At 43.5% G+C, this 22611-nt stretch overlaps 1 protein-coding gene across 1 annotated transcript in view; it reads right to left on the reverse strand.

Annotated features, from left to right (window-relative positions):
* Positions 1 to 22611, reverse strand: part of Pde6a (phosphodiesterase 6A) — a 91329-nt gene that overhangs the window by 51732 nt on the left and 16986 nt on the right. Inside the window, exons 5-7 of the mRNA XM_008837912.1 lie at positions 21965 to 22105; positions 11777 to 11851; positions 2983 to 3047 (exon numbers count right to left, since the gene is read on the reverse strand). Of these exons, the coding sequence (XP_008836134.1) occupies positions 2983 to 3047; positions 11777 to 11851; positions 21965 to 22105 (281 nt within the window). The remainder of the gene's footprint in view (positions 1 to 2982; positions 3048 to 11776; positions 11852 to 21964; positions 22106 to 22611) is intronic.

The following is a 22611-nucleotide window of genomic DNA, read 5'->3' on the forward strand; positions in this document are numbered from 1 at the left end:
CTTATTTAAAAAAAAAAATTTAACTACATTTTATTTGGACCTCCATACACATACACACACCCAAAAATAATAATAATAAGGATTTTTATTGCATTTTAATTTATTGACCTTGTGTGTGTGTAAATATAGGTGTGTGGGCATTCAGGACATACATGTGGAGGTCAGAGGACAACTTCTGGGAGTCAGCTCTGTCCTTCCACCATGTAGGTCCTAGAATCAAACTCAAGTCAGCAGGCTTGGCAGCAAGTACCTTTACCAGCTGGTCCATCTCACCCCCAAAATATTTTTTAAAAATAAATTACAGGCCGGGAGTGGTGGCACACGCCTTTAATCCCAGCACTTGGGAGGCAGAGGCAGGTGAATCTCTGTGAGTTTAAGGCCAGCCTGGTCTACATATTGAGTTCCAGGACAGCTGGAGTTACAGGGAGACCCTGTCTCAAAAAGTAAAATTAAATAAATAAATAAATTATATATGAACTTTCTTTTTTTTCCCCATCTGCTCTGAGTTCTGCCTAAACTTTTATTTTGTCTTCCTTTGGCTTGATTAATCATTTATTTATTACTCAATTCTCCCTTGTTAGCTTAGACGGCATACTATGGCCACCATTAGTGATGTTTGCAAATGCTCTGGCTGTCCCTCCTTCTGAGCACGTAGGTTGCAGTCCCTCCCCATTTGATGTAAAATATGACCATGTGACTAGCTTTGGCCATTGAAATGTGAACAGAGACAACAGGTGGACATTTCAAAGCCAGTATGTTTTCCCATGTAGTCTCTTCCTTGTGGCAATGTCAGTCAGTCTTGCAAAGTTCAAAATGGTGGCTGTTTTATCAGTTTTGATTCCTGCCTGTTGACAGTCCTTGCTAGATTGTCCCAACCACACCCACCAATTAGCAGTGGGCATGCGGTGGGATGAAGCTTTGTGACTCACACCACTAAGTCTCAAGGTCTTATACTACAGCATAGCTTATCCTGGCTGAGTCTAAAATTTGTAGAGAAACAGAGCGCTGTCTCTAAAAAAGCCCAAAACAAGTGACACAGGAGCAAGATTACTGTTATCTGGGCCTAGAAGATGTGACGCTTGACCAGCACTGATAAAGCATAGAGCTGGAGAGATGGCTCAGTGGGTAAAGTACTCACTAGTAGTGACCAACCTATAATCACAACAACTGGGGATGGAGACAGCGGATGCCCAGTGCAAGCTGGCAGGCTCTGGGTTCAAGTGAGAGACCCTGCCTCAATACATAAAATGGAGTGCAATCTAGGAAGACACTCAATGTCAACCTCTCATCTCTACATGCACACACATATGCACCCATATACATGTGAACATATATATACACATACACCATGCACACACATAGACACACAGACACATACACACATGTATGTGTGCACATGCACAAACAAATGAAACATTGGGGAAGGCTGTGACTGTGATAATTAAAAGACATATAATGAGTTTAATGAATGTGAAGCTAGAAGAGGGGTTAGAAACCAAGTGTGACAGCTCACATCTGTAATCCCAGCACTTGGGAGGATAAGGCAGGAGGATCAGGCATTCAAGGTCAGTCTCCACTAATAGTAGGTTCCAGAATAATCTGGACTACATGAAACCCTGTCTTCAAAAAAGTTAGGGAGGAGAGAAAGAAAAGAAAAGTTAAAAGAAAAAGAGAGAGCAGAATGTTTGAGAGTATGCATTTGACAAATTGAAGAAGATGGGCTTCAGAAAAAATCAGAGCCAAGCATGATGGTACATACCCATAATCCCAGCACTCAAACAGGAGGATTATGAATTGGAGGCCAGTTTGGGCTATGTAATGAGACCCTGTCTAAAATAAAGAAGAGAAAGAGAGAGAGGAAGAGAGGAAGAGCAAGTGTGTGGGAGAGAGGGAGGGAGGGAAAGAAGGAGGGAGGGAGGGAGGGCCAAAGAACCAGTCTTTCTACAAGCAGGAATGCTGGGTAACAGAGAGAGCCCAGAAACAGGGGGATGCAAGACAGTTTCTCATCCTTCACTAGCAAAAGACAGACCAGAGAATTTGTTTATCTGAGGGACAGAAGAGGATTAGGGATTTGACCTGGTGGCCAAGCCTGGAGAACTTGTTTATCGAAGCGACAGAGTAAGATTAGGATTTGACCTGGTGGCCAAGCCTGAGTCAGCATTTCCAGTAACCTGGGTGGAGAATCAGGGCAGTACACAGGAAATCCCTTCAACTCTCCAGCTGGAGGGAGTTGGGTGGGGGTAAAGGTGTGACTCTCCTACACAGCCTGATTGGAGCTTAAGGTGCCTGCAATTAAATTGAGAAAGTGAGCCCAGTCTCAGGGCAGAGCTCTAGGTGTGGCTCTTGGATTTAAGTAGATAAGATAATGAAGCTTTCTGGCACATTCTGCTGGCCAAAACAGCCCAAGTGGGTACTGAAAAAGGCTGTGATTGCTCTACTCTGAAAATGGTCTTTGAGCCCTACTACCTGCAGGCACCCTACAGGCACCTCAGCATCCTTCCCTGACCTTTTCGTTTTCCTGCTTGGCCACACTGCAGAGGACACTGAAGAATCAGCATGCCTTGGGGCCCGAGTCACTTACTTGACCAGCTCCCTACTTTTACTTTGTCTTTTTCTTGGACCCCAGAAGCAGCTCTGCGGAAGGGGTTGGAAAGCCCCAATTTGATACCATCATCTCATTCTACAGACAGGAAGCTGAGGCCCAGACAGGCTGCCTATTAAACTGACTGAGGGACCCGAACTCCATCCTATACATCCAGCATGCTGTGACTTTGGTCAAGCCTCTTCTCCTTTGGGGACCTGGTTTCCCCGATCCTTGTGAGTCTCCCCAATATTCCTTACTATTGTTCCCTGTTCTCTCTGCCTCTAACGAAGGACATGGCCCTGTTGGGTTTGGTTAGCTGTCTTAGCATGGGTAGACACAGGCTTGCAGGTTTTTGGAACATATGCCTGCAGCTCTGCAGGTCTGGGGATAAAACTTACGGGATAACTTTGATGTCTTCTTTGCCATGCAGGATGTAGTCGATGACCTTATAAAAGTTAATTTCCTGCCAAAAAAGAAAAGTTATACCTTGAGTGAAAGCACTTCAACAGGAATGCAGCCATAAAACTGGTCTTATTCTGTGTTCTGTGTTTCTTCTTCTTTCTTTTCTTTTTTTTTTAAAAGAAGGAAAAGAACACACAAAGTTTACGCCACACCTAAGGCACGGGAGTATCAGGCATCCAGACGTTGTCTTCCATTGTCATCTGCCCTACCATCTTCCTTCTTCAGGAAGCACCAGGCTTGCCCCAGCTCGCTGCCTTCTAGAGCTCACTGTCCTCAACTGACTCTCAGGATTCAGTGTATTCCTTCATGGAACCAGCTGGCAGGTAGCTCCATTCCCCTCACTCTCCATGGAAAATTCTATTACCTTATCAAGTTCTCTGTATGCCCAAGTGTGATAGGCAGCTTAGCAACCATTTCACAGATCAGAACTGCAAGGAAGGGCTCTTGTATAGTGAGACAATGAATCGAACTAGAGCCTGGGCCCTGACTCCTAGTTCAGTCCTTGTGGCTATGTGATTTAACCATAAAAGCTTAAAATGGCGGTGCAATGTCGTCATCTCTACTGTCTGAGATACAGCCGCTCAGATGGTGGTCCCTGGACTACTGCCAGCCTGCAAACTAGTTGTTACTTAGACAGACCCTTAGCTGTGTTTGCTAAGAAGCTTTGACTCCACACTTGCGCTCTGGTCTTCTGCTGTGCACCTTTTCTTTATTCACTTGCAAAATCAGTGTGATTAACTAGAATGCAAGAGTCTGGGTTTTTTGTTTGTTTGATTAATTGGTTGTTGTTTGTGATGCCAAAGTGTAGTGTGTGTGTATGACATACAGAGAAAGAGAAAGAGAGACAGACACACACACACAAAGAGAGAGAGAGAGAGAGAGGGAGAGAGAGAGAGAGAGAGAGAGTAGAAAGAGAAGTTGTAGTAATTGGTTCTCTCCTTTCACCATGTAGGGCCAGGGGATCAAACTTAAGTCATCAGGCTTGCTGGCATGTGACTTTACCCACTGGGCTATCTTGCCAGCCCCATTGGTTGGTTTTTTTGTTTTGTTTTTTGATTTGTTTTTATTTTTATGTGTGTGTGCCTGCATGTATGTAAATGCACTTGTGCATGCAGCACTTGCAAAAGCCAGGCGAGGGTGTCAGATCCCCTGGAAATGGAGTTATGGACAGTTGTTAGGCTCCATGTGGGTGCTGGGAACCGATCCTGGGTCCTCTACAGAGTAGCCAGAAATCTTAACTGCTGAACCATGTCTCCAGCCCCCCTCATTTTTTTGAGATGTGGTCTCCCTGTAGATCCAGCTGGCCTGGAACTCACTATGTAGATCAGGCTGACCTCAATCCACCTGCCTCTGCTTCCCAAATTCTGGGATTAAAGGGATGCACTACCATATTCTGTTTTTTTTTTTTTTTTTTTTTTTTTTTTTTTTTTGGTCTTTTTGAGACAGGGTCTCCCTGTAGCCCCAGCTGTCCTGGAACTCACTACGTAGACCAGGCTGGCCTTGAACTCACAGACATCTACCTACCTCTGCCTCCCAAGTGCTGGGATTAAAGGCCTGGCATATTCTGGTTTTTTGAGACAGGTTTTCATATGGCCCTGACTAGCCTCAAGGATGACCTTAACCTTCTGATCCTCCTGCCTCCACCTCCTGGATGCTGGAATTACAGGCGTGCACTACCACACTTGGCTCAGGAATCTGATCTTGAAGCTGACTCCAAAGGAAAGATGCAGAAGGCTTGCACCCCCCACCTATGGGCAAAATGGAGTTGCAGACAAGGAACTCTGCCAGACCCAGAATGGGGGGGTCCTGTCTGTTCCCTACAAACTTCAATTCTTTGTCTTTCAAAATAGAGGATCTTTCAAGTTTCATTTTCTTTCAAAATTAAAAAAAATGGAGAAAATCTGGGGTCCAAGCGTCCAACCTCCCAAAGAAAAGGACAAATACCCTATCCCACAGTGACAGTCCCTAGGTTCTAACCTTTGCTCATGACTTTCCAGAAATTGTAAGATGGCCACAGGTTGGAGGGTGGGTAGAATTTCCCCTGCCACTTTTTGACCAGACTATAAATAAATCCATTTTCCCTTATCAATTTCTGTTTCCTAAGTTCTTTAAAATATTGGGAAACTCACAGTTTAATGTTTCTAAATGCCCAATGGTGTTCCTGTTCCATGATAATGTAAAGCCACTACAGCCACCACTCAGCAAGTTTTAAAACAGACTGAGTTAGGTTAAGTTTGTAGGATCTAATTTAGAGAAAGGGGACTGATAATTTGTGTTTATAAAGCTTTCTTTTTTCTGTGCTTGTTGGGTTTTCCCCACTCTTCCTGATTCTTGGGGTTCTGCTGCCGTTCCCTTCTGAAGGAGTGCCCTTCTGTAACCCTTACAGATCCTCCCGTAGGCCGGCAAAGGACGATGGAGCAGCCAACACGCAAAGATACCATTGACAAAGGCTAAAAAACATGGGGATTTTATAGCATCCTGGGCATTTCATATCCTGAGGTAGGAACTGGAGCACCAGGTGCTTCCCATGTTTCCTCTTCTCTTTTAGAGAGGCTTTTTTTTTTGTAGGGAGGTCGTCACTTCCGGAAAGGCTTATGTTTTCTTTCGATAGTTCTCTATCTGTGGTAGTTTGAATGAGATGTCCCCCACAGGCTCAAGTACTTGAATCTTTGGTCAGCTGGTGGCACTGTTTTCAGAGGCTCAGGAGGTACGGACTTGCTGAAGGAAGCATGTCAGAGGACATGGGCTTTGAGAGTTCATAGCCATGCGCCATCTCCAGTGTCTGTCTCTCCCCTTCCTGTGCCTGCTTGAAGATGAGTTCCCAGCTTCTGCCCAACCACCTCTGCCCACATGCCTCCCAGCCATGATGAACTCTTATCCCTCTGGAAGTGTAAGTCCAATAAACTATTCTAAGTCCAATAAACTATTCTAAGTTGCCTTGGTTATGGTGTTTTAACACAGCAACAGAAAAGGAATGAATACAATAGTATATCTTGAAATATATCAGCCAAAATTGGAATAAGCAAACCAACTTCTTCCTTTGCTACAGATGCTTTGAGGAGCACTACCCTAGAGGTTTAAATGCAGCTATCTGGGCTCCACCCAAGCCTCCTGTCTCAGGAGGAATTCCTGATCCAATCAAGGGGTCTGGATGCCTGTTTGGCTGACAGACTGGAGATCACACCTTCTTCAGCCTCCTGATGCAGGGAAATACTCAAGGCTGGAGTTGGTATAGTGAAAGAACTGAATCCTTCCAGAAAGTAAACTAGCCAAATAAAGGCAGAAGCTAGAGCTGCTCCTGTGGTGTGGGCTGCCTGGGACAGGGAGCCCCAAAATAGGGAGCATACAAGTAGAAGACTAAAGGCCTCCAGCATGGTGAATGACAAAGAACAAAGACACACACACACACACACACACACACACACACACACTTGGTCAGACTATATCTGCTTTCGCGGCCTCAGTTTACCCAGGTGCAAAATTAGTCCTTCTGTTTTCCCAAACCAAGCATAGAAGCTTGTCATTTGAAGCCAGACTAACAGCAATCAAGTTGGATGCATAGAGACCCTGCAACTCCCAGTGTGCGCTGCTTCTCTCTTCCTGACCTCCTCTCCCATGAACCCCTGGCCAAGGCAGTCACTGCCACTCTACAGTTCTAAGGACAATTGGAGGAGGAAAAAAGAAATGGAACTCTATAATCTCTGATGTCCCTCTGTTACAGTTTGGACACGAAATGTCCCCATTAGGGCCTGGACTTGGGGGGGGGGGTTAGCTGCTGGCTGATAGGCTTTTAGGAAATGACAGGATCCCAAGAGCTCTGACATAATCTGTAGATTAATCCCTTGATGGATTCATAATACAATAGCAATACTGTGTGGTGGAGAAAAGTAGGAGGTGGGGCCCATTCGGAGGAAGCAGTTATCTGCCCTTGTGTTCTGCAAAGTTGTATCTTGTCCCTTCCATAATCTTTCCAACCTTTTACATTGATTTTTCTTAATATTAGTCACAGAACAAAACGCGGATTAATACTGCATCCTACCTGTGGCTTTACGATTGCAGTGGGTAGTTAGCAAGGATTGAATGCACGTGTTCCCTGAGTTCATGGATGTAATGGATCCTTGTAGACATGCTCTTCAGTGTGTCTGTCCCAACCATGGGCTCAGCCACACTACTAAAAAAAGCCTTGAGACAACTCCATGCCTGCATTGTGAGTGAGTTATGTCAGAAGTATATGTTGACAAGCTTATGTCCTTCTACAATGTCAGAATTTGCTGAATAACAAATTCATAACTATGTCCATTTCTTTGGCTTTAATTCACCAAGTACTACTGATTTCACTTGGTATTTGTGGCTTTTGGCATTCGTCGGTTCTTTTAGTCCAATCTTAGTTACTATATTGACTTTCAGATCATGCACCACACTTCACACAATGGTGTGTGTGTGTGTGTGTGTGTGTGTGTGTGTGTGTAAAACATAAGTTATGAAAGAGGGAAAAATTGAGGATTCATCACCCACTTTATCCCATGACTCATGGCCAGGATGGTCTGATGGGGTGGAGGATGTAGTAGTCCTGTAGCGCTAGTGTCCCTTCTTTTATGTAGTCCAGGTATGGAGACTACATCATTCATCATTCACTGCTCTGAGGTGCTCTGTGAGTTCCCAGGTCTGGCTTTTCTCATATGGTTTTGATGCCTGTGTCTGTATGTTCTGGATTTAATTTGATATAGTCATAGTGGTCATATTTTTTTGCATAAATATTTCATGGCTTGTGCTGGACAGATGGTAAATGTTCACTTGCACAAATGATATGCGAAATCATTATCTGTCAGCCTCTGCCTCCAAATGGAGCCAACTACTGTTCTATAACAAGGAACCACTCAGGGCAAGGCTCGGCTTGAACGTTGCTATCCTGTACATCCTGGAATAGAGTAGGCCACAGCCTGATCACAGCTATCATTGGGAAAGTGGTTAGACAAAGGCAGCACAGCTCTCCTCAATGTATAATGGGTTGCATCCTAATGAACCCACTGAGGGTTGAAAATATCGTAAGACATCTATCTGGCTTGGAGGCTCAGGAAGCAGAGACAGGAGGGTCACTACAAGTTTGAGGCCAACCTGGGCTACAGAGTGAGACCTTGTCTCAAAAAACAATCAAGAAGGCCCTGTCTCAACATATCTCCCACCAAAAAAAAAAAAAGATACGTCCTAGCTAAGAAAGTCTGTTGTCACCTACAGGAGGTGATCACATGAGCATTGCAGCTGCCCCATAGGAGAGAGAATGTAGAGTTCAGTTGCTAGGAGACTCTGGAAAATTTTCTGTCATGGTCAATGGGTTTTTTTTTTTTCCCCCAAGCCAACAGGAAAAAATAAAATAAAATAAAATCAGTGTGCTTTAGGTACATAAGGTTTTTTTTGTTTTTTTTTTTCTCCACACTGAAGCTAGGTTATGTTGCTTTCAAGGCCACATTCATGTGTGAATTCACAGACTCTGGAAAACCAAACTAGAACCATCAAGGACACCTTTGTTACCTTCTGCTGAGCTGCAAGCTCTGTGACACAAGGGTCTTTGAAAAAGCCAGCACAGCGGTGGCCAAATCATGAGGTGTAGAAATGTGGTAGTTTGAAGCCAAGTGCTTTCCTGCTGCTTTCTTTCCACAAAGCCTAATTACCCTGTACAACTTTTCCATAGTTTAAACACACACATCCTTTTATTTTTAAAGGAAGGCAGAGTGAGAGACAGCAGTTTTTAGAGAACTTCAGTTCTCTAGTTCTTTTCTTTTTGTGGGGGGTAGCCCTTTTTGCAACAGGATCTTCCTGGAGCCCCAGCTGGTGGCCTGGAGCTCATTACGTAGACCAGAGTAGCCTTGAACTCACAGAGACAGCCTTCCTCTGTCTCCTAAATGCTGGGATTACAGGCACGAGTCACTACACTTGGCCTGCTTTCCCACTCTTAAATAGGCAACCTAATGCAAGGCTGGCTAGCCCCTGCTTTGGGATACCTGTGGGTTTGTGCGGGGCTTTTCCTGTGTTTCCTTATAGTCTGCCACAAGGTACACATCTATTACAGGAAAGCCACACCTATCATCTAAGGGAGTGCTGTAAGAGCCTCTGTATAGAACTTCCTGTCACAAACAGTGATGCACTAATTAATTTGAAAGGTTCAAAGTCAATGTTGACTTTCTTTTCGTTTTCCTCTTCTAAGCAACCCTCACATTTGCAGGTATTTGGCCATACCCGGAGTCTTTGTTATGCAACAAAAGCTTCTCAGGACTGAAAGGCAGTTTACTTGGTCTTAATGTTAGATGTGCTTCAAGCTCATCTGCTAACAATCTTGCCATCTTCGGGAGGAATGGTTGATGGCATTCGGGTGCCTTTGCTTAGGGCCCACTGCTACTCTTAAGCAGCTTCTTGGCCCTGTAGATTCCTGTCAGCCCACTGAGATCTGTTTTTGTTTCCACTGTTCTCCCTACAGTCCTGAGTAGCTTAACTTAGAACCTGGCTTGATTCCCTTTCTCCAGGCCCCAGCCAGTATTTCAATCTGCTCACAAAAAGAGGTGGAGGAGGAGGAGGAGGAGGAGGAGGAAGAAAAGGCTTGAGCCATGTGAGGGAGCCACCTCCAGAACACCAAAACTTCTCTCATTGGTCAAATGTTAGGCCACTGAGGAGGAGGAGGAGGAGGAGGAGGAGGAGGAAAAAGAAAAGGCTTGAGCCATGTGAGGGAGCCACCTCCAGAACACCAAAACTTCTCTCATTGGTCAAATGTTAGGCCACTCTTCTCGGTACACCAAGAAAAAGTGACCTATCAGTTGAGTCTCTACGATTAGGACATTTGAGGGTAAAGGGCCAGAGGATTAGAAAGGACAGGTCTCTGGCTGTTCTAGAGTTAGTGATGGCCTCTGCCCTCTGCCCTGAGGGTTCAGCTTAGAGAGCTAAATCAGAGCAGCCAAGGAACCAGGAGTTGATTGACGTTGGCCATGTCTGAAAGCTGTAACGGTCTCTATTCTAGTTCCTTGGCATCTAACTTTCCATAATACACAAATCCGTTTGTATATGAACTCACAAAAAAGCCCAATGGGAACACATCAGCCATGCTAATGAGCAAAGTATGTATTTTAAAGCACTTTCCTTGGGCTAGGGATGTAGCTCAGTAGGCTTGCCTCGCATGCATGAATCAAGAGTTCAAGGTCATCCTTGACTACAAACCAGTTCCAGGCCAACCTGTGCTACATGAGATCTTGGGGGAGAGGGGTGACTCAGGCCACTCTCCAACGAGGCAGCAGCTACTCAGTTCCAATCAAATTCACCCTGTGGGGTGGTGAGTTCACTTTGACTAACATTTTATCTTTTCAAAATAAATTGAGAGTCCAAGTATTTATGGGAAATATTTTATTATTGTTAAAACCCAGTGGAATTTTTTTTTTTTTTTTTTTTGGATCTCACTATGTAGTCCTAGATGGCCTGGAACTCACTGTGTAGACTAGGCTGGTCTCTAACTCATAGAGATCTGCCTGTCTCTGCCTTCCTAGTGCTGGGATTAAAGGTGTGAGCCACCACATCTGATCAGTTCAAGGTTTTATAAATGTAAACAACAAAGAAGATCAAATTTCATCTGGGATGGTGGTATACATCTTGAATCCCAGCACTTGGGAGGAAGAGGCAGGCAGATCTCTGTGAGTTCAAGGCCAGCCTGGTCTACATAGTGCGTTCCAAGCCAGCTGGGGCTACAGAGAGACCCTGTCTGAAAAAACCAAAACCAAACAAACAAATAAATGCAGCTAAACAAGTATCTCTGGTGGTTGGGGTTGGCCTTCAGTTTGACCATTCTAGATTGGCTCTGAAGCTCTTTTCTAGTTCCAGTTGGCTCTAACTTCCCATTGGGTAAATCCTTGAGCAGCCTGCTTGACCTCTCTGGGCTCTTTCCTATTTTGTCTGCTTCACAGGTCACTGTGAAACTCCAGAAAGACATTAAAAACTTCTGCAAGTGACAGACTGGCAATTGTGAAGACGTGCTACACTCAGGGAGACTACATAGTCCAGTGGCGATAAATATAGACATGATAAAGAACTGCCCTTCAGCAGGTCTACCAGGTCTTACTTTTGAGTTTCATTTTTTAATACTTTTTAAATATTTTATTTATTTTTATTTTATGTGTATGCGTGTATTGCCTGCATGTAAGTAGGTGCACCCACGTCGTGCAATGCCCACAGAGGACAGAAGAGGCCATCAGATCCCCTGGAACTGGAGTTACAGACAGTTGTTAGCTGCCGTATGGGTACTGGGATTCAAGCCTGGGTCTTCTGCAAAAACACCCAGTGTTCTTAACCATTGAGCCATCTCTCAGCCCCATTTTTTAAATATTTTATTTATTAGTTTTATTTATTTTATGTGTATGAGTGTATTGCCTGCATGTATGTAAGTGCACCCATGTAGTTCAAGGCCCACGGAGGTCAGAAGAGAGCATTGAACTCCCCTGGAACTGGAGTTATAGATGGTTGTTAGCCACCATGTGGGTGCTGGGAATTGAATCCAGGTCCTCCAAAAGAACAACCAGTGCTCTCAACCTTTGAGTCATCTTTCCAGCTCCTTGAGTTTCATTTTTTAATGAAATATTTTCAATTAATATATGGCAATGAGTATTAGTATGAAAGCAAATTGAGATTCCTAACTATGTATTTAAATTTGAATTTCATTAAACACATGTTTATTTCAAAAGGCACAAAGAAACTTACCCTTCCATCTGGAGTTCTGGGACCAGAGTAGGGTGGGGCCTCACCCATCAAAACTGGCCATACATCAAAAAATTCCTAAGAGTGAAAAAACCCAAAAAAACAATTACACATTTTGAAAACAGATCAAGAAAAATAAATTTTAAAAAGAAGTCCAACCTATATGAATTGCCTGTCTCTGAAATTTGAAGGTGGAAAGAGCTTGCTGAAACCTAAAAAAAACCTAAGCTTGTTTGGAAGGGCAGCATTATAGTCACAGTTGTTTAGTGTTGATAAAAAGCATCTGTCTAATCAGCCAAAACACAGACAAGGAGTTGTGGGCATCCTCAGTATTATGGGACATGAGGGGGAAAGTGGGGCTTTGGAGCTGGGAAGATGACTCATTGTATAAAAGTGCTATCCTGTCAGCATGAGGACCCACATTTGAATACTCAGAACCCATATAAAGCAGTGCACAGTGGCACATGTTGTGATCCCAGAGCTCTTATAGGAAGGTGGAAGGAGGAAACCAGACAGTGACCAGAAGCTCTAGGGCTTGGCCTGTGCAGCAACAAAACAAGACCCTATTTCATCAAGTGGTTGAGGTCCCACCACCAAGGATGCCACTGATCCCACATACACATCATGGCATGTGCACATCTGTACTCACACAGGAACATAGATGCATCATAAACACATAAACACACTATCAACACAAAACCCAACTCTCACCTCAAAGGAGATAAGAGATAGTTTGTTCTGGAGCCAAATATGAATGTCCATGGCCTGGGAACACAGATTTAGGTCGCCCCAAATTCCATGTTCCAAAACGGTAAAGTGGAACCGCAAAGTTTCGTGAAGTTTTTATAGTAAGAGAACAAAGACAGCCATAAATTAAGACACTTTCAAATACATTGGTGGAAACATCAGAGGCAGATTACAGGCAAAGCAAGGAGAACTCTGCCATAGGCCTTAGATGGTATCTGACATCATTCTTAGTTCTTTGATTGATGGAAACTAGGGGTCTGTTCATACATTTCAAAGGATGTTTAATCTGTTTAGCACAGGATATTAGATCCAATATAGAGGAGGGCAAGGAAATGACTATCTAGGGGACTAAAGAGAGCCTAAGATAAATTGTAATTGGGCTCTGAACCTGTAACACTACAACATCTCCATATGGCCAAAGTTCTCGTCAGTCAATCAGCCTTTGCAAACACAGTTTCTTTTCCAGGACTTATTAGTTTGAGGCCAAATTTGTCCAATCAGATGACAGATGTGTTTGTATTATCAGAAAGTTACCCATGATAACAGCAATGAGTGAGAAACAGGAAGGCTCAAAAATAGATCACATCACCCCACTCCTTAATTCAGAAAGAATACTTTTAATTATTAATAGTGTTGTGAAAAAAATTCAAAAAACATTTTCTCTGGGTTATAGGAATAAGGCTGTAATCGAGTCTCCTTTCTGCTTTTGTAAAAAGAAAAAAAAATGCTTTCCAAAGGAAAAAGAAAAAAAAAGATACAATGGTGCCAAACCTAACAGATCTGAGGTTCAGCAAGAAAATGTGACACCTGTAAGACAAGGAAGGAGGTAGTGAGAAAAGGGGTGTCAGCCTGAGGCTGCCTGGATACCTTGAGCTCCTGTACAACAATTTGTGTTCCTCTATAACAAAGACTTGGGATGGGCTATAGCTCCATAATAAAGCTTTTCTCAGTTTGTACAAGGCCCTGGGTCCCATGCCCTGCTCTGGAACATAATCTAAGTTAGAGGTATGCTTTATAATAAATTAAAGTTTAGCCAATCACAGAAAACCAACTGATCAGATCACACCTAAATCAGACTAATGCCTAGCTGTTACAAAGCAATTTGGGTTTAGCACATCATTCAACTTAGAAGAGCTCACTGCCCATGCTATAGAACAGAGCTCGTGATATCGTCCCGAATGTGGCCTGATTCATAAATCACTCTTTGTTGAAGTAAGCTCTGCTAAATTTATTTTATCTTAACTTTTTCTTTTTAACATGGTCCAAGACATAGGCAGAAGAAAATGAAAAGAGGGCTGGAGATGCATGTACTCAGTTGGTAGAGTGCTTGCTTAGCATGCACCTGGGTTCCATACCCAGCGCTAACTAAAATGAGCTTGGTGGCAAATGCTGTAATACCAGCACTCAGGAGGTAGAGACAGAGGATCAGAAGTTCAAGGTCATCTTTGTCTACATAGCAAGTTCAAGGCCAGCTTGGAATGCTTGACACCTTGAAGAGGGGTGGGGAGAAGGAGGGGGAAGAGAAGGAAGAGAAGGAGGAGGGGAAGAGAAAGTGGGAAATAGGAAACCATTAGTGCTGGGTTACTGTGGGTAGGAAGCCACCCTCTCCACCTTGTTCCTTTGACTCCCTCTTCTTTGAACCCACAGCATAATTGTTTATTCTAATATTATCCAGAAGACAGACAGAACGGAACCCATAGGAAATTCACACTCCACATCCTCAGCCTTCTGCCCAGTTAGGCTCTTTCTAGACTGATGACAACTGAAAGAAGTTCCATTGTGAATGAGAACATGAACCAGGGACCTGTCTGCACCCCACCCATGTTCTGCTTGCCAGTAGTTAGAGATGTGTAAGGCCCAGTACTTTCCCTAGAGGAACTTACCATAACATCAAGAAGATAATAACTCGGGTGCTATGGTAAGGGAAATGGAGTAAAACACAAAACAGATGCCAGGCGTGGTGGCACATGCCTGTCTTCCCAGCACTTGAGCAGTGGGGATCAGGAATTCAAGTATGGATAGCCTCAGCTACATAGTAAGCTTCTAAACGCACACACACACACACACACACACACACAAAGCAAGATACAGTTTAGAAAGCCCAGAAGAGCAATTTTGTTGGGCTGATATCTTCTGTGGTAAAACACTGAGTGGACCTGAAGACTGTCCCACAGAGAAGAGGTGGCAAGGATAGGGTGGGTGAAGACCTACGATCTAACTCTCCTCATTCTCTACCCTCTCTTTATTTTTTTAAACAGCTTTATTGAGATATAAATGACAAATCTCATTCTGTGGTTTGCATACTTGAGCGTGTTCCCCAAAGCTTCCTTTGTTAGAAGCTTGGTTTCCCTGTGTGGCAATGTAAAGATGATAGAACTTTTAAGAAGCAGAGCCTCATGAAAAGCACTCAGGTAACTGGGGCTGAGGCCTTGGCAGCAATGGACCCTGTTAGTTCCCAAGAAAGTGGGTTATTATAACAAGAGCAAGCCTTGTCCTGAATCTCTGGTTTCCTGTCCCATCATGTGGTATTTTATACACATCTCACCATTATGAGTCCATCTACCAACAGAGGTGAATGGGGCTTCGGAATCTTGAACTTTCAGACTCCCCCAGATTGTAAATTAAATAAACCTCTTTTCTTTAAAAAGTATCTGGATTCAGCTGGGGATGTAGCTCAGTGGTAGAGCACTTGCCTGGTGTGTGCAAGGTCCTGGGTTCCAGCCCCAGCAAACAAAAGAGCACCCAGTTGCAGGTACTTTGCTATATAAAGTAGACCAAGACACCATACAATGAAGCCCTTTAAAGTCTACAGTCTTCCCTAATATCAGTAGCTCAAGTAGCAGCTTAGCTATGTGGAAGTAGGTTCTTAGTGATTGCAGCCAGGATAGCCTCCTTCTATGGGCTGAACTGTTCCATCTAGTGGGGATGACCAAGTCAGAACATTCCTGCTGAACCGTGGTTTGCCTTTTGAGAGAGAGAGAAAGTCAGGAAGGGAGAGGGGGAGAACAGAGCACTGCAGCATGGAGTGGGCTGAGCCCAGGGGCCAGGACTACAAACTGGCCTCCTGGAAATGGAGACCCTACATAATGGGTTTCATTATGTAGCCCCAGTTGGCCTGGAACTCGGTATGCAGACCAGGCTGACCTCAATCTCACAATGATCTGTCTGCTTCTGCCTCCTGGGTGCTAGGATTAGGGGTTGTGCCACAATGCCTGGCTGGAAATGGAGTCTTTTAGATTTTATGGTTCAGAAATTCTTACCTTTGCCCTGAGGATGTATCTCAGTGGCAGGATGTGAGCTAAACATGCACAACTCCCCAAGTTTGATCCCTGGCACTTAAAAGAATAAAGAATAAAAAATAAAACTGTCACAGTGGTGCGTGCCTACAGTACCACCCTCTGGAGGCTAAGACAGGAGTTCAGAGCCAGCCTGGGCTGTGTTGTGAGACCCCCCCATCTAAAAAAAAGAGAAAGAAAGGAGGAGGAAAGAAAAAATTATTTTGATTGAATAAGGATCATTTATATGATTTTTTTTCACTTGCTACTTCCTAGAGGAGAAGCTGGGCATATTGCAAGAATTAGCAACACTTGACAAAGATACTATGACTCAAGAGTAGACAAATCAGACAATGCTTTTGTCAGAGCCAAAGGCCTCTAATTAGTACATGTCCCCAGTACACCAGAGTCACGAGGTAAAAATCAAAAATATGTGTACAAAATATGGTACATGGAAAATGATTTCTGAAAACGGTATGGCTGGATAATATTAGGGCAAACTGTTTATTGAGATAAGGTTTCACGCTGTAGCTCAAGCTAGCCTGGAATTCACTATGTAGCCCAGGCTAGCCTTGAACTCATGGCAACCCTCCCATCTTAGCATCTGGTCTAATCTTGAAGCAGAGAAATACAGAGAAAAAAAAATGGCCCCTATCTCACATGAGATACATACTTATTTTTTTAACTTTAAAATATTTAATTTTAAAATGTGTATGAGTATATTGCTTGCATACACGTAAGTGCACCCATGTCGTGCAATGCCTGAGGATGTCAGAAGAGGGTGTCAGGTTCCCCGGTACTGGAGTTATAAACAGCTGTTAGCTGCCATGTGGATGCTGGGAACTGAATCCAGGTCCTCTGCAAGAACAGCCAGTGCTCTTAACCGCTAAGCCATCTCTCCAGCTCAAGATACATACTTAATTTTAAGAAAAATTAAAAAATTAAACTATTTGTCAAATTACAAAACACTAAAATTAAGGAGACTGTTTCAGATGATCTTAATGACATATCGCTAGTAAGAAAGTCCTTGCTAAGTAAAGCCCAGAAGTCAGAAGCCATAAAATAAAATTTAAATCTCTATGATGAAAGATGTTATAAGCAAAGTTAAACTATAATTCACAACAGGGAAAATATTTGCAGCATTTGTGACAGACGCATAATCTCTGTCATATATAAAGTACTGTGATGATCATCAATCTTGGTATGGACTTGATTGGGTAAAAACGGCCATGTTAACAAAGCACACCTTGAGGCATGTTCCAGGATGTTTCTGCAGAGTTAACTGGGTGTGAGGGAGACACTGGCCATAGGCTAGGGGCCCAGCTGGGGAGGAGGGGGAACAGCAGAAGCACAGGCCTTCTCTCTGCTTTGTAGCCATGATGCTTGTAGCTGCTGTGCTCCTCCCTTCCACCATGGCCTGAAACCTCTGCAACTGGGAGCCAAAATAAATCCTTCCCTCTTCTTTGTCTTACTTAGGAATTTTATCACAGTGATAGAAATTCCTACCAACACAGAAAATTGAGAGCAGAAAAGTGGGTCACAGGTTGTGACTATCTGACAATATGGTTCTGACATCCTTGGAACTAGTTTGTAGGAGGAATTTAGAAGCTTGGAGATGTGGGCTTGGGAAAGCCTCGGATACTCTAAAGCAGAGGTCTGTGGGTAACTGCTGCTACACAATGGAAGGACTGTCATCAGAGAAGACAGAAGAGAAGAAATAGCCAAACTGAAGTCCTGAAGTATGAAAGGATGATAAAAAATTCTAACACAACAACAAATTTAGAGGTCTCTTCACAGCTGCATATCAAGAGATTTTATAAATGTGCTAAGATTAAGAGAGAGTAGATAAATAAAGCAGCATAAAAAATGGGCTCCAGAAGCAGACCCACTCACACATGCATGATGGTCAACGTATGCTTGGGAGGATTTTCCAATAAGACAGTGAGGGTGGGAGATCTTTTCAGTAGAAGGTAATTAGTCAATGGAGTATCCATATGGAAAAATCAATATTTATCCTGCCTCACATAGAATGCACAAAAGGTTATGTGTTCAAGACAACTGCCCTGTTGAACTCTGCAGAAAGTGTGCTTGACCACATGTGCAAAGTCATAGAGTGTCTATGATGGCAGAGCCAGATAGGCTTGTATGCAGACATGGGTTCTGAAGTGCAGTGTCCCTTATGTTTAAGTTTAGATTAGATTAAAAAAAAAAACAAAAACCATTATGCCTTATTTACATTGTTACATTGTTGATTGAACATTTGCTCTGTACCTTGCAAACGGACCACACTTTGTTGCTGATTGTTTCCTGAGCTCCTGCAGAGAAATGTCCTTTGATCTGCCTATGCTTTGTTCCTTCATACCTGCTTAAAGCACTCCATTCCTGGGAATAAAGCCTTGGAAGTTAGACTCAGTGCTCTTTGTTCTGTGGAAGAGGGAGTCTCCTGGTCCCCAACTTCCTTTAATATTAAATTGTCTTGTGTGTGTTTTACTATTAGATACTGCGCCACTCCTCTTTGTGTCTTCCGCTACCCAGCCATGCAGGACACAGCAGTTATGTAACAGTTAAAACAATGAAACTTTTATAAACTGACAGAGGTAAATATCCTTATGGATAGATTTCTTCAACAAAACACACTATGAAGAGAATGAAAGAGCAGTGGGAGATGTTTGTGGTGCTTGTATCAGCAGTGGACCTCCACCCAGAATTTGTAAAGAAACCTTCCAAGGGCAGCAAAGTGGCTCAGTGGGTAAAAGCACTTGCCATGCAAACTTGCCCACTGGAGTTCAATCACCAGAACCCACTGTGGAAGGAGAGAACTGACTTCCAAAAGTTGTCCTCTGACCTCCACAAACGCACCATGGCATATGTATATCTACATATGTACATGTGCCCCTTCCCAACAATAATAGTAATTTTAAACTTGGGGCCAGCAAGATGGCTCAGTGGGTAAATGTGCCTACCACCAAGCCTGACAACCATGTCTTTGATCCTGGGACCCAAAGTGTAAAGAGAGAACCAACTCCCCCAAGTTGTCCTCTGAACTCCACACATGTGCCATGGCATGTGTATACCAGCATATGTGCATATCATCACGTGTGCATGTGCATACACACAAACACAAATAAATACAAAAATTAAAACAAAACAAAACTAAAATTATTCCAAGTCAATAAAATTAAAAAGGACAATGACAGGAGAGAAGTTAAACGATCACTTCACAACAGAAGATATCCAAATGGCTAATAAACATACGGAAAAAAGTTCAAACTCATCAAACACAAGGCACACATTATTAATGGCAAAAGAGAGCACCACACAATGCCAGAATAGCTAAAGGCAGGAAGAGATACCCAAGTGTTGTCCATGAAGATGTGTGCCCTGCTTCCAGGAGCATGAAACAGCAGTGGTTTCCAATATCAGATGGGCAATAATGACTAAGGCTAGCATCCCAAATTTTACTCCTAGGTAAATGACTAACAGTTGCATAGGACTGTTCTCCAACAAACAGATCATGGACAGATGCCATCTTCCCAAGCTTGGTTGCACCCACTTGCCTAAGATCATCACAGCTAAGTTTGTGGACTGTCATGCTCCACAAGGAAGGAGGGGCAGGGAAAGTCACAGGATCCTCTCAGCCAACCAGTCAGTCCTAGTTGCACAAGGAGGAGGTACTAAGGGTATAATTTTATAAACTGAAGAAGCCTGAGGGAGACTCTCTTGCCATTTTGTATCTCTATGAAGAAGCCACCATCCATGCTTGGATGAAGACTTTTCAATGCGGTCTTTGGGGGATGGGGAGGAGTGCCTATACTCCTATATGTAAACCCTCACCCATTGCTCTATAAGTAAACCCAGTAAACTCACTGGTTCCCCAGACTGCAGTTGAGTGGAGTCATACCTGGGTTTGTTGTTGGAACCAAGGGAGGAGGGGGCAGATGTTTACACCACTCCAGAAGGAATCTTAGAACGCTAATAGAAACTGGTAGAACTGCCGGGCATAATGGTGTAATCCTGGCACTTGGGAGGCTGAGGCAGGAGGACTGAAAGTTTAAGGTTAGCCTGAGCTTCATAATGAGAAGTGAGAGCTGTCTCAAAAATTAGGACTGGTGGGATAGCTCAGTGGGTAAAGGTGCTTGTCCAAGTCTGATAACCTGAGTTTGAACCCTAGGACCCGTGTGGTAGAAGGAGAGAACCGAATCCCACAAGCTTTCCTCTGACCTCCACATGCACAGGCCCATGAACACACACACACACACACACACACACACACACACACACACACACAAAACGTAAGAAAGAAAGAAAAGAAGGGGCGCAACTATATACCTAAGATGCATCAGAGCACGCATAATGGCAGCACTCACAGAGCCCAAATATGAAAACTCAAACGTTCATCAACAGTAGAAATCAGTACTTTACACAAGGATGAGAATCAATGAACGGAAGCTACTCAGAGCACCAAGGTGAGACCTTACAAACAAAAAGTAGACCAGAAGAAGCCAGATGCAAAGCTGCATGTTGATGACTCCATTTGCATCCATCCCAAAATGGGCAAACCTACCATGAAACTCTGATGACATTACTCCAGGAGGAGGCTTTGGGAATCCCAGAGAGGGTCTGACAGGGGCTGCTGAAGCCAATGCTCAGTTTCTGAATTTTGGTGGTGGCTGAATGGAGATGACCATGCTGTGATAATTCATTGAACTATAATAATTTGTGCTCCTTCTGCATTTGTGCCATATTTAGTATGCAAAATTATTATATATTATATAAAAGCATATTAAAAACAATCTACACATACTGACAGGAAGAAATGTTAAGCAAAAAATTCAAATTATCAGAAAATGTGCCTCAGCAATTCTGAAGACTGATGAACTGCGAAGTTTGGGGCTTTGGGCTACTCTAAGGCCTTCTCCAACCCCAGAACTGCCAGTATTTGGAGGGCTGTGTATAGCATGGCATACAAAGGACACTGATGAGAATTCTGTACCCTTGGGTCTTTGGAATAAGAAACCATGAATTTAGATAACTCTGAAACTCCCTGCTAAGGCAGAAAATGATCACCCTTACAAGGCAGAAACATGAAAAGAAACATGGAAGACTTGAGCTGGGAGCTAAAGAACACTGCCCAGGGCCGCACTGGACTCTGCCTCCTTACCAGCGTCTCAGCTATAAATCTTGCTGCTGGACATTGTGAAGGACAAGGTGGGGCATCTTTCTCTACAGCAGCTATGCCCTTGGCTAGACCAACCCTGGGCAAGCGCTGTGCCCAACTTTCAGTATGTTTCTGAAAATTCCTGAAGTTGGCAACTTTCTGTGGACTTTCAGCATGCATAAAAATTTTGGTTTTTTTTTTTTTGGTTTTTTTTTTTTTCCTAAGACGGTTTCATATTGTGCCTGACTGGCCTGAAACTATGGTAGACCAAGCTGGCCTACTGCCTCTGCCTCTTGACTGCTGGAACTACAAGCACGCACCACCATGCCGGCTCCAGCTAGAAATGCCTTTGTCACTCCTCTTCGGCACCGTCTGTTTTTTCCTTGACCTTCTTCCCGGATGATTAGGGAATACACAGGCTGTTCTTACTTACTCTCTACATTTACTTTTCTCTTTAAAGGCTTATATACCTTTCTTTAGTAATGACCTGTGTAAAACTTTGTGTGAGAGATGAGGGGTGAGGTGGTGGGGGTTGAGGTTGCAAGTTTGTGTAAGCGCACGTGTGCGGATTTGCGGGAACGTGCGTGCATGTGCATGGTGGTCAGGGGTCAACCTGATGTCGTTCCTCAGGAATCATCCACCTTTTTATTTTGAGACAATATCTCTCACTGGCCTGGTACTCGTCAAGTATACTAGGCTGGCTGGCCAGCAAACCCCAGGGGTCTATCTACCTGTCTCCAACATCCCACCCCAGCACTGAGATTTCAAGTGAACACCACCAGGTGCAGCCTTTTATGAGCGTTTGAGGGATCAAACTCACGTCCTCATGTTAGCAAGGCAGGCCCTTTACTGACTGAGCTATCCCCCACCAGCCCCTTGTATAAGACTTTTCAAAACCATTCGAATTCACCCAGACTCTGCCCTGTGCTAACCAAATGCTTGACTAGACTGCACTTGGTAACTATCAATTTAGTCTTTTCATGGAAAGGCCTGTCCTTAAGGTTTTCTCACCTTCTGTTTGGCCATGTCTAAGAGGCCCACAGAGTATCTGTCACAGTTGAGGAAGGCACGGACCGTGTACAGGGCTTTGTGGAATTGCCTCTCTATGTCTGTGAGCTCTTCAAAGACTTTGCTCCCAGACCACAGCAGTAACTGAAAGAAATTTTAAAAATACAAATCCATTGAAATACAAAGCATAACTCACTTAGACAGAGAATGATAACTATTCTGCAAAGTTTCTAGTTTATTTCATTTAACTCTTACAATAGCCTAGAGAAACAAATAGGTTCATTAGCCTTATTTTATAGATTGAGAATTTGATGCTTGGAGTAACCATCTGGCTTATGCTGGCTCCAACTCTTTCCTATTTCTTTTATGTCATATGTTGTTAATAAAAATGTTAAGAACAAGGGCTGGGGATATAGGTCAGTGGTAGAAGGCTTGCTTTACATGCAAAAGGCCTTGAGTTCAATTCTCAGCACTGCAAAAACTATAAAAATAAAATAAATAAAAAACCTTAGTTGAGCACATATATCATCTTATTTACTTCTATAACAATCTTTTGAGAGTGGTATGTACTTATCCCCCCACCACTTTTTTGAGACAAGGCCTCATGTAGCCCAGCCTGTCCTTGAATTAATTTGTTATATTACTGAGAC

Source organism: Nannospalax galili, unplaced genomic scaffold, assembly GCF_000622305.1.
Source record: "Nannospalax galili isolate Female #2095 unplaced genomic scaffold, S.galili_v1.0 scaffold19, whole genome shotgun sequence".
Lineage (NCBI taxonomy): Eukaryota > Metazoa > Chordata > Mammalia > Rodentia > Spalacidae > Nannospalax > Nannospalax galili.